The 12,572-nt window shown below is 40.8% G+C and overlaps 1 protein-coding gene across 5 annotated transcripts; it reads left to right on the top strand.

Annotated features, from left to right (window-relative positions):
• Positions 1 to 27: 27 nt before the first annotated feature.
• On the top strand, positions 28 to 12,082 carry LOC110986728 (uncharacterized). Of its 5 annotated transcripts, none has more exons than XM_022248876.2 (13): positions 28 to 80; positions 363 to 452; positions 1,078 to 1,167; positions 2,422 to 2,478; positions 2,838 to 4,295; positions 4,633 to 4,735; positions 4,971 to 5,063; positions 5,718 to 5,771; positions 6,071 to 6,168; positions 6,722 to 6,823; positions 7,211 to 7,289; positions 7,840 to 8,043; positions 8,640 to 12,082. In XM_022248876.2, exons 3-13 carry the CDS (start codon positions 1,087 to 1,089, stop codon positions 8,702 to 8,704), a joined length of 2,394 nt encoding a protein of 797 aa, XP_022104568.2. In that variant the 5' UTR covers positions 28 to 80; positions 363 to 452; positions 1,078 to 1,086; the 3' UTR covers positions 8,705 to 12,082. The 5 variants fall into 5 exon arrangements, with proteins under 5 accessions (XP_022104568.2, XP_022104567.2, XP_086987310.1 ...); XM_022248875.2 differs by having other exon boundaries at positions 1,073 to 1,167; XM_087131184.1 differs by having other exon boundaries at positions 1,067 to 1,167.
• Positions 12,083 to 12,572: the final 490 nt, after the last annotated feature.

The following is a 12,572-nucleotide window of genomic DNA, read 5'->3' as shown; positions in this document are numbered from 1 at the left end:
CTCGATGTTTTTTATCAACTCCGGAGGGCGCTCTTCACCTCGGTCGAATTCAGGGATGCAGGGATGAGAGAGCAGCTGTGGTAATTTTGTGGCGGAGAAGTCAATTTAAATAACAATTTTTGTTTGATAAATTAAGATACTGTAAACCACTATGAAGAATGAAGTATACTCAAACAGCAGTTCTTAACACTGTTTAGGTTGTAATTTATTGGCCCCACAGCCTTGATTCAGAAGGCAGCTAGTCGGCTAGACATCCTGTGTGGCATGTGGCAAAAGTCAGTCTAGCCTAGTACTAGCATGCCAAGTGTACTATGGTACCGCTGCTGTGTGACGCTGAGAGTGCATTTATTTATACTTTTCAGTTTCAGACCTCTTTCAAGATCTGTGCTATCTGTGGATATTCTTCTGCTATCAGTCAATCAGTCTGCCATCTATTGATGACAGTGCATCAGGTATCAATTTTCATTTCATTTTCGTGCGCGTAGGAGATTGTTTTGAATAACGAGGAAGTAAAGAATAAAGTCACTCCTTAATTTCTACAGGACCCATTGGTTACCGGGAAGGCCCAGTACTCCAGTGGAGCATTGTTTACAGAATAAAGCAGAAGCAGAAGAGGCATGATTGACCAGCACTAGAGACTGATTGTTTCAATCCAACATTTTGGCCGTTTTGCATATACATATTCTAACATTTTTTGTCAGGAAGTTATTCATTCAAGTTTGATATGTATGGTCTGGAACAGTACACATGTACAGTTGGCAATGAAAAGGATCATAACATATTTTACTCCTGATGTTATTTCTGCATTGTGTCATCTTTGCTATTTATTACACTCCCAGGGCCTGTGCGATCATTTTGTTCCAATTTCAATTATTTTCTGTTCAGGTTCAAGTTCAGACTTGAACATTGTATTGAAGTTTGTGTCACGTTTTTGCAAAGTGAACTGAGGTACATTTCAAATGAGATTGTGCTCTATTAATACTTAGGATCTGCTACTGGCACCTTCACAGATTTAAAGTAACCCCTGACCTCTTTGCTGACCTCTTGACCCCTTAATGCATCACGGATCAAGTGTAGTGAGCTACCATGGCGGAAATCAGTGTGGTGTCAGTTGTTCAGTTGCTCCGTGATAAGTTGTCTGCCGACCCACCCCCACCACATCATAAGGTAATTGTGAAAGAAAGAGTGTCATTTGCCGTCGTCCAGTTTCACCCTTTTTAGTTTTTTAGCAACTGGCATGGTCATGAAACTGATACATGTCAATGATAACTGCTTAATTCCTTCCTTTGTAGAGGGTGAGTGGGTGGTGCAAGCAGTTGGGCGGCCAGCCAAAAATACCAAAAATCAGAGATTTCAGGTCCTGTTAAATTACGCTATTAACACGTTGACTGTCCCCCACAAGTGTACACGTTGTCACAGGTGTGACAATGAGAGGCTGTTGTGAAATAAATTGATACACTGGCATCACTGAGAGCACAACGAATACACTGCTGGCAGTATTGAGGACATACACCTGTAAAATGATCATGTTCAAACAGACACCTGAAAGGTACCTATTAAATATGCACGCATGGTTACACTAGGCAAATGGTAACACCCTGTGAAATTGTGCGTGGCAGTCAACGTCTTAACCTTTTTGTGCCGGGGTGCCCGGTACAGGGTACCTTGGGTTTGTTCGCATAGCCGGGGTGCCTGAAATTGGACAAAAGAGCTGGACCTTGTAACAACAGACAGTACTCGGAACAACAGACTGGGCCGCTGGGAATTGCCAACATTTTTTCAGTTGTCAGTAGTGGAGGAAATCCGTCATTGTTTTGAAAGATGATACCACTGTTTGTGGCATTCAGTGCGAGCGGATTGCCACCGGGGACAAAAGTGCTCCAGCGGTCCAGTGATGAGTGATACAATACTGCTGCACGCTAATCTGGCCCCTGTTGAAAAGACGCCAGCAGCGCACTGTGCTGGTTTCGGGAACAAAAGAAAATTACTTAACACCGCACAATGTGGACCATTTTGATGGCAGGCCTGGCTGAAATACACGGGTGTCAATAGATGTTGTCTGTCAGATTAAAGTAGCCACCAGACAGTCACTCGATGGGGTTTAAGCATTCTGGATAAAAAAGATATGAATTTTGGAAGATTTTTGAAAACCGAAGATATTGAAAATCGCCCGGCATTAGACACTGCATTTCCAAAGGCACCCGACAGCAATTGGTTAAGTAGGACAGCCCTTGTATATTCGTGTGAAAATAATGCAACAATAAATACATAAACACATCAGAAGTTTGGTTAATTAACTACCATAACTTGGCAGTCCCCTCTCATCAAGGACAGATGTACTTACATGTATTCCCGGTAATAAAGAATGTGATAAATGATTAAGTCAGTGTTGATAAAGTCAATTGTTCTTCGCTTTTGTAGATTTTGAGGATTCTCCAAAAACTATCAGAGTTGCCTATGTCCATCGATGTATTGCATGTAAGTAGCAATCCACATGACTTTTTAAAGCTGGGCATAATAACCTTAACCAGTACAGAACGGACAGTTGTTTCAGCAAGTCCGGTTTAGACTGTATCTCTGATCAAGACTTGCTCTGATTAAGAAGCCCTTCCCACAAGCCATAAATTTGCATTTTTTTCTAAGAATCCAAAAAAGTACTGTGAACTTCTTGTTTAGTTGAAAATTGCCTTCAGAAAATTGTGTTCCCTCAGGGGATGCCAACAATGAAATTTCATAACTTGGTCCCTTTTTGGTTTTATCAGATCCACTTGCAGCAGAAACAGGTTTGCAGGAATTGTAAAACTTTTCTTTTGATGTTCTATAAAATATTCCTACAGGAAACAGGAATCGGCAAAGTTGTGAATGGATTCCGCAAGTATGAGGGCGACATTGCTGAAACGGCGCGCAGCCTGGTGAGGACTTGGAAAGCCATGGTGCGGGAAGCCATGCATGAAGAGGCCAACAGGCAAGAGGGTAGTGAAATGCCGACCCAAACAGAATCGTCTCCTCGGTCCAATGCAGCTTCAAAGTTACACAGTCCTCCGAAGCAGCAAAGCCCGTATGCCCACAGCTTGCCGAGGTCACAGGATGTCTCCAAACCACACAGGCCGTCCAACTCGAAAATGTTATCGCAGACGAGTTGTTACACGTCGACGCACGGCTCCCCCAAGTCCCAGGGTTCTTCCAAGATTGCCACTGAACGGAAGCACCAGAGCAACGATGCCTCATCCGCAAGAGAATACACTCAACTGAAGGAGAAGCCCTCTTCCTCCAGTGGGAGTCCTGTGAAGAAATTGAAAAGCCATCACTCCCCTGTAAGTGGAACGGCCAAGTCACATGATAAGAGAGACGTGGAAACTGGTGGGAAACCCAAAAGCCATGTTTCTTCAGATAAGCGATCTGTGACAGACTCGGCCAAGCCACATGATAGGTCGCATGATGGATCACATAACAAAGCTGCCATAATTGGAGTACAGAAATCTTCAGAGTACAAACAAACACTCCATTCTGGGCATAGTCACAAATCTCATGACAAATACAATTCTGTCAGTAGCAAAAAAACTGACTGGAAAGAAAATACCACAAAAGAAAAATATACAACTGCTAATGTGGAGTTGACGCTGGAATCAAATCCAAAGAAAGTGACAAAATCTATCAAAAAGGAGAACTTGACTACTAACGGCGAAGTTGTGTCTCAGAAATCAACTTCAACCAAAACAGATAACAAGGGAAAATCAGCATCACATTTGTCCGACAAGATCAAGCCAAGAGCATCAATGCAGCAGCAGGAAGGTTTCAACAAACCTCAATCCAAACTACCGAGCAGCAACAAAAAGCTGAAGGATGACAACGTAAAGACGGATAATTTGGACGACGAGTCAGATGGGCAGAATTTCAATAACTCTGGAATGTCATTTGGAGATTGCCTGCTGGGTCCCATGGTAACCAAAGTCAAAAAAGTCACTAAAAATAAGCCACCCACAACTTCAAAACTTTCTTTGAAAATGCCCACCAGCACCAGCCCTATTAAACCCTCAACAGTGGGCAAGGCGAGTGCCAAACCAGCCAGTACTTCCTTGTCTGACCCTGGTAGGGCGAAGGTCAAAGGTAACAAAACTGACCCCAGCAGGGCAAAGGTGAACGTGAAAAGCTCACAAAAGGAGAAGAGCCTCCAGGGTAAGCAGGCAGTCTCAGAAAGTTTGTCGGGAGGTCAGAGGTCAGAAGAAGGTCGGCGGAGCAGGAAGAAAAGGAGTATAAGTGAAGAAGAGGAGGAAGCCATTAAAATGGCCAAAAAGGTAAAAAAAAATGAAAAATGAAAATTTTACTTGTCAAAGATCAAGATCTGTCAAGTGTGATTTTTTTGTGATCGCCAAAGTCCACTTTGACCGTCACAAGACCATAAACAACCATCATGAAATCCCATAAGACCATCACACAACCAACATACCACCTTCAGTCTGACTTCAAGTCGCAAGCTATTCAAATGAACTGCAACAAAAGCATTCCTTTGTCATTGCTCCCCAAGTTGCTTGTGACCACTTGTGTTTGTAGTCTTGTGATTGTCTTGACTACTGCATCATGTAGTTAAAATTGTTTCTTTTCAGTAACCTGAGTGTTGTTTTATTCCATCAGGTGAGGAGGGAATCGACAGAAGTATCGCTGAGCTTGCCCGAAATTCAGCCTAACTACAAACCAATACGTCTTCCTGAGGTACCATCTCCAATGAAGAAGAGATGTAAGCTGACTAAATGTTCATCATTTCTCTGCAGAGATCAGGCTTTTGTCATAGTCTCTTGATAAATACTCTTGATAAAAATCAGTTGCCCAAAGGAGTTAAGTTTTACCTGAAAAGGATACATGATCAAGTAACGCTGCTTTTTGGAGGGCTTTGCAAATGACCCCACATTTCTTCATAAAAAATCCAAGGCTTTCAAAACAACATTAAAATGCTGTTTGTTTTGTGTTTGTAGCTCTGACGCCTGAGGAGGAGATGGCTTATCTTGCCTCCAAGCAGGGACGGACTAAAGTCTTCTCTGGACGATCCCGAATCAATCGGCTCACAAGTAAATACATTTAGGGACTGTCTCAAAAGTTGTCCAAAATCCATTTTTAAGAAAGTTCTTCTTTTTGGATGAGCGATACAGTACCGCTGCATGCTAATCTGGCCCCTTTTGAAAAGACGCAAGTTGGCACTGTGCCAGTTTTGGGAACAAAAGAAAATTACATAACACTGCACAATCTGGGCTCTTTTTACAAGGCGGCTGGCCTGGCTGAAATACACGGGCGTCAATAGATGTTGTTTGTCAGATTAAAGTTGCCACCAGACAGTCATTAGTATGGGTGTTAACATTCAGTAAACGAAGCTAGGATTTTTTAGAAGAATTTTGAATATGGAAAATCTTGAAAATCACCCGGTTTTACGTCATGCAACTTCAAATTACACCCAGCATCAAGTGGTTAAGACCACTTTAGGATCTGACAATATTTGAAATTTTATGTGGAACAAAAGAAATTTGGCACATACTGTGCCATACATTGCAAACATAATTTTTATAAACATACAACAGTGAAGGGCAAAACAACCTAGTGCCAATTAACATCTTCCAGACACAAAACCTCTTTTAGATATAATTTTACTTTGTTGGATTTGAAGCCAAACCTATTGTCACCGCTGAGGGTTACGAAGAATGTGTTACAATTTACTGTATTGGTTTCAGGTGTTCCACGGTTATATGACATATGCATGGAAATGCTCTGTGACAACATAGATGGTGAGTATATTTCAGGTTTGTTCCATTGAAATCTAATTTTCCTATTTGTGACACACATTGCTGTCATTGGGAAGTCCAGTGTTTAAGGTTTACTTTCCTTTTGCGACGTTTCTCTTTGAGCGTTAAGCATTATTCTCCCGTTCTTGTCAGATTTGAATTTTGTGCTCATCTTCCTTCAGTTTTTGAATGGCCCGTTTAGCAATATTTAATTTGTTTCTCATGTAAACACGTGATGATTGAATTAACTCCAAAGAGTGTAAGTTTTAACTTTTCTTTTGTTCTTTCTGTTTTGTATTTAGCCTTGGATGATGTAGGTGGGGTGCCCTATGATATATTGTACCCCGTCTTACAAAAGTGCACTCCACAGCAGCTGTTCCACCTGGAGGACTGTAATCCGGTTGGTGCCAGATTCTTTATGATACCACTTGTGATCTGTTTTAGTCGATGCATAAATGCTTGGATAAAAATGTGATGTATCACTGTTCGCAAGATCATAAGAAAACAGTTTTGAAAAATGTAAACCCTTTAATGGTAGAAGTTCAAAAGTTCCGTCTGCATATTTTTTATTATTATTAATTATTATTATTAATCGTGTCTGGTAATGACACCAAGGATTCCTCAAAAGTGCCCTAGGCACGGTAGCATTTAAGCCACAGTCACAGTTTCAGAGGAGGGAGGAAAACGCCTCAGGGATATTTTGGGTAAAACCCGCTGAATCAGGGAGGGACTGAAAACCTGATCCGCATGTGGACGGGGCCGGGATTTGAACCCTGGAGGCAAAGATGGAAGGTGAGGAAAGAACCGCTATGCCAACCTGACTCATAGTTGGGTATTTGTAAACTTTTATGTCTGTGACTTAGTCCAGAATAACTTTTTTTTTCAGTTACTGGCATCACACGATGTCTTTTGTCAATATTTTGACTGCGATAGACACCATCCTTTTCCCCTAGCATTTTCTTGAAGACACCGATCCGCTTTGGCAGAAACACGTTGAGAGGGAGTTCAAGGGCAAGCAGCCAGAGGAAATGGAGTCCTGGAGAGAAATTTACATTGTAAGTCGAGAAAAATACTCTATCTCAGGACTCGTCCTTTGCTGAATTGCAGAAAAATTGTTTATTGAGAGTCACTCTGGGTTGAGGTCAGGTAGAGTTCCAAGTCAAAGCTTAAGTTTTATATCACTTGATTTGAGTCACAGCTGAACATATAATTCACTTGATTTGAGTCACAGCTCAACATATAATTTACTTGATTTGAGTCACAGCTCAACATATAATTTACTTGATTTGAGTCGTAGCTCAACATATAATTAACTTGATTTGAGTCGTAGCTCAACATATAATTAACTTGATTTGATGCTCAGCATGTAATTCACTTTATTGAGTCACAGTTTAAATCATGAGTCAATTGATCATCTCAGCACCTTTATCCGTTTTGTTCAGAGAGAGTATGATGCCAGAGAAGCCAAGCTGAAATCAATTACAGCTAACATCTCAGCTCATATGGCAGCCAAGGACCCAGGTATGTCATTTAGCCTGGCTCTAACAAACGGATGGATACTAGGCCAGCTCAATTAGACATTTCCTTGCTGAGTGGTCACTGTTTATCTCTGGTAATGAAACCGGAGATTCCTCCAAAGTGCCTGTGGCACTGTAGCTGGCAAGCGTTGAGACAGCTGTAAAGGGGAGACGGTGAAGAAAGGAGTGGTTTTTAGAAGTTAGAGGAAGGTCATTGATTACCTCAGGTATCTTGAGGTAATCATACACGTGTATGTCACCTGAGTGGGACTGCAAAAATTGAGGAAAATTTAGAGCCAGATGGAGTAGATAGCGTGGTCCAAATGTACGTAGGTTTTGAATATTAGGAATTCCTTCCTAGAACGCTCCTTTTTGGAATACCACATTTGCATTGGAAAGAGTAAACTAATATATTTGTGTTGATATATCACTTCGTTTGGCATCATAATGAAGATAGGCATTACTTAAGGGAAAAGAATCGAAGGTTCCTGTTGATACTTACGACTCATTTGTTGGGTTGGGTCACGTTTCTGGCATTGTTAACTTCTCTGCAGGCCGTCTCACCAAAATGGCATTCCTGGACCGTCCGGCCAAGCCACCGCGCAATGTGCTGCGTCAGCAGCTGCGACACGGCACAGCCTCGGGGACTTTCATGCCAGAGAAGCGCTCACACAGCACTGTCCAGCCCGACCGGTCATCCGTGGTCATCAGTTCTAGTGAGGCTGAGGCGTCAGGCCTTCAGCGAAGACGGGCCAGACGTAAGAGGAAACCCGGTTCCTACTCATCGTGGAGCCCCTGTTCAGTCACACCATTCTAATCACCCCCCTCGCCTCTTAACAACAGATTCCTCGCTCAGTGCTGTGTGTGGATTCCATTTCATGTGTGTCTCAGTCTGTGTCAGAAGTGTCTGTTACATTTCTGTGTGTGTTGCAGTCTCCAGAATTGCCAAGAGTGTGTTCTATTTGCCGTGTTTTACCTTATTTTTGCAGCCTTGATCTGAAAAGTCTTGTACGCTTAGCAACCAGATTTCTACTCCATTGACAATTGGAAATCTTGATGAATTGGCTGTCCTACACATACTTATGGAAAGTGGAAAAAAATGAAGCCCATTTGTCCGCTGTCATGAATGACCTCACCCGTTCTGGCACTAAAAGTCGTGGCTGGAAATTACACGTGCATCAAAAGAAGCCACTGGCTACCTTATGGCTACAGCTACTTGCCGTAGATGTCCATTTTACTCGAAGTCACAGCCGGGTCATTGGCGCAGAGCCTACAGCTGAAAAACTAATATCAGAAACTTTGTTTAGTAAAGTACTGAATGTTCTCAAATGATTAACTCTCTTCCTATCCGCAGCGGCCAAAATCGTCGCACCGATGATGATGAAGACCCTGAAGATGATCAAGAAACTTCGCCGATGAAAAGATGACCTGTGACCCTTGACACAGGCTTGTAAATCATGGTCAGGTTGGCACAGCCTTCCCTGGAACTTTCTCAAACAAATCCTCCCCCCCCCCATGGGGGCTGGCACCATATGATTGCTCTTTCTAAGCCGGTAAAAAGTGACTTTGAAGGAGTTTGGACTGTGAGAAAATAATTACCTGTAAAATTGCTCAATAAATGTATTTAAATCTCTCAAGTTTGTATGAAATTGCCTATAAACTTTTGGAAAAGTACTCAGATTCATTTTTTTCTGACAATGATATCAGTGTGATTTAACTTGCTATACTAAATCCATATTAAGCAGCATAGTATATAAAGTGGGATATATGGATGGAATATACATATGTTGCCATGGAATATGAAATATACACCCTAAAACATTAATATTGAATGAAATAGCAAAATAAGGATTGAAATGCAAGTATTAATTATTTTCCTAAAGAAAATAAACAAGTCTGTAGTTGATATGCACAGAGTTCTTTTATTGATGATTGATTTTATTAGAAAAATGAAATATCTATTGCTTCTGTACCAAAGTCCAGCCGTAGTTTTACTTTTGTCTGTAAAGAGATCAAGTACAAAAAAATGGAAAGAATGGTAAACAGCCTAGTTTTGTTCAGGTCCTGTTCAAATGTAATATGAGGAGATGTATCTATTGTGTAAAAAAGTTTGAAGGCTATCTAGTTTTTATTTGGCTTCAGTAGATTTTTGAATTTCAGTGACGGGACTTTTGGAACTTCGGAGGTTGCCATTGTGTTTGCCAAGAGGTACATAGTTGAACAAATTAGAATATGCATAGGTCATCTGACAGCTGTTAACCAATCCAAATTCTTGGTTCTGACCAATGACTCCATTTAGGTCACATGCTGGATAGCGCCTCTATGGACATTCAACTCACCATTTCAAAGCCAGGCTGAAGAATTAAAAGCTGTCATCTGGGATATGTTACCATTTTAACACACCAACAATGTTGGAACTTTTGTTGCTCTTAACTACATGTACGAAAGCTTTCTGCTGACAAACTTTATACTTGGGATCATTTTGAAACATGAAATCAGCAGAAGGGGGAGAATTGTTAAATGTCAATATTACCGACTTCAACCTGGTTTTAGCACGGTGAGTCACACTTCATTGGTCATACCCGGAAATGACCCATTGTGGTAAAACACACCACAAAGTGACTTCATGGAAGGGTTTTCCATGGTGTTTATAGGCTTTACTTATTCATAAGATAGGTCATTTCCTGGTGTGACTGACAAAATATGAAAAGGTCTTCAATCTGTACCTGTTGCCAGCATTTCCTTATTGTCTCTGTTTTTGATTTATGTGCAATCTTTTTCTGATAGCTTTTGCTGTAAACACTGAAATTTCTTCTAATCTTGAATGCTACGAGTACTGGTGTGTTTAAACACGGATCATTTACCCAGGGATGTGCAACTTAAGCTCAGAGCTGGTTCAGTGCGTGTTACGGCTGGCACAATATCAAAGCAGAAATTAAGTTGGATTATGTAACACTTTCTCTAATAATAAAACATATATTCCTGTCTACCACTTTGTTTTCTTGTAATAGTTTAAGTCAGGGTACACCCTTTCTAAAAATATGCTGCTCAAGATATTTCATCCTATTCATTCTGAGAAAAGTGTACCACAAAATTGGGGAATTTTGCCTCATTAAAACTTCGTTTCTCCTTGAAATCGATAAATGGAGAAGATTTATTCGTCAAAACAAATAGATTTAAGCACCGCGTTGGCGCGTCGTCTCGGCATAACTACGGCTGCACTGTACATGCTGCATGCTACAACGCGTGTCATGTGGTTGGGAGGTTTCTCGAGAAAGTTGAGAGTGCCTGCGGGGGTAATTGCAATCCGTAACACGCATGGAACCAAGGTCACACATGTGTTTGTACTGGGGCCGCTCACGGTTGCACATCCCTGGGTAAATGGCCCGTGGTTTAAAGGGCGGTTCATACCTCGGACAAACACAAAAGCAAAGCAAATTTGACAAGATATGTTTTTTGCAGTGAAATGTGCACAACTTCATTACACGAATATTTTATCTGACTTTTCAGTTTTGTAATCTTGTTAACTTTCATACTGGCCTTCACGATGAGTTGTGTGCTATGATGTAGATTGTTTAAGAGCAACAGGGAGTGTGATAGTTGTATGAACACAAGAGCTGACAGTTGGCAGATGAACAAGGGAAATGTTAGCCCCAGTTTAACTTGAAGGGCTCCTGTAATAGAATTTTGTGTTCCTTGTTTGAGGAAATGGAGGTTTCCTCAGCCACCACGTGCCCTCTCTCTGAAAATACCACTGGTTCAAAGGCATGTACTTTTATCTTTCCGTCAGATATGTTGATTTCCCCTAATTTTACAGTTTATTACGCCATTGCAAATTGAAAAATATCGTACAGCCTTATGCCGTTTTGAATTTTCACTTCTTTTGAATTCTCTGTTGCATGCCTGGTTTTCCCAGTCAAGGTTTTTTTTTGGTTGCCAACATGTATTTCCATGGTCCTGTAGCAAAACAGAGTTAACCAGTGTGTGGAGCTAAAAACTCCAGCCCTAGTCTTGAAATAAGAATCAGGCCCATTTGGAGACGGACAGAGCTTGGATTTGGATAGCCTACTTTGTCTCAAGTCTAGCACAGATCAAAGCTTGTTGGCTTTATCACATTAGATCATCTCACCCATTGAATGTTAGGAGGCTTGTAAAAAGATTAGAATTTCCTGTCAATTTTTGGTCATTCCGGGAAGGAGTTTTATCATTAATCATTTTTTGCCATGTTTGTTTGTTTTGCTTTTGGTTTCTTGTCCATTTTCAGATTTTCATCTTTTCATTTTTTGCTTTGAGTATGGTCTACATGATTCTTTTTATAGTCTTCTTCAAAGAATCTGTTTTGATCAAAATGCTTCTTCACTTGTCATTAAATAGATAAAAATTCACGACTAAATGTCCAAGCTCAGCTATGAGACAGTTCGGTATTTCAACAGCGCATGCTCAGAACGAGGCTATTTAGAAGCAGCTATGTGCGCACAATAGTCTGTCCAATCATAGCAGCATTACACCGACTTGCGCACATGCTATGTTCCCCAAAAGACCCTGGCTTTTTGAAATACCGAATTGGGTCATTGAGCCATTATGTAATACTCCGATCACTGGATGCTGTTGTACTTCACCACTGAAAAACCTAGTACATGTACTTAATCCGAGTGTGCAAAAAAGTGCATTTCTTAATTCAGCTTTTTAAGATATTTTATCAAGAAAACGCCATTTCTCTGAAACAACTGTAGCTTCCTATGCCCATCTGCTTGCATAAAAGAGAGATTAATAAATTGAGAATTAACACAAACTTCACCTTACAGCTACAAGCCTATGAAATATGTGCAGTAGCTACAAGCCTATGAAATATGTGCAGTGGGAGTCTTGTGATGCGTTGAAGGGTCAGATTAATTTTACTTTGGAACTTTCCAGTTTTTCTACTCTTAAAAATTAAAAAAAAAAATTTCTTTCAAAGTAGAAATTTTCTGTGCTTTTCCAGACAAATCAGGGTAGTAGTTCTGTGATGTCACTTCAGGAGACACTGTTCATTATGGGGGTTATCTGCTCTAATTGTGGAAGTCTACCTCTCTTTAATAGACTGAAACAACAAAGACAAAAGACAGAAACATCTTTTGGCAAACATCTGCACAGAACTTAGTGCAAAAGGATAGATCAGGAACTAACTTTTTTGCGGGGTGGGAGCTGAAACACTGGGTTTCTTTTTCTTTTCTTGTTTTTTGGACCCCATTGGGCAATGTCTTTAATTAGAAAAGGCTTTCAAGCTAGATACAAAATTAAAGCGAAA

This window comes from Acanthaster planci, linkage group LG02 (assembly GCF_054643075.1).
Source record: "Acanthaster planci isolate LZ-2023a linkage group LG02, COTS_SCS, whole genome shotgun sequence".
NCBI lineage: Eukaryota > Metazoa > Echinodermata > Asteroidea > Valvatida > Acanthasteridae > Acanthaster > Acanthaster planci.
This window is presented reverse-complemented; position numbering and strand designations above follow the sequence as displayed.

What these genes read in the sequence shown, in the direction of transcription:
- LOC110986728 (XM_022248876.2), top strand. Translation starts at nt 1,087, where the DNA reads ATGGCGGAAATCAGTGTGGTGTCAGTTGTTCAGTTGCTCCGTGATAAG. An exon ending in CACCCCCACCACATCATAAG is followed by an intron (nt 1,168 to 2,421) that starts GTAATTGTGAAA and finishes TCGCTTTTGTAG; the next exon opens with ATTTTGAGGATTCTCCAAAA. An exon ending in TCAGCGAAGACGGGCCAGAC is followed by an intron (nt 8,044 to 8,639) that starts GTAAGAGGAAAC and finishes TCCTATCCGCAG; the next exon opens with CGGCCAAAATCGTCGCACCG.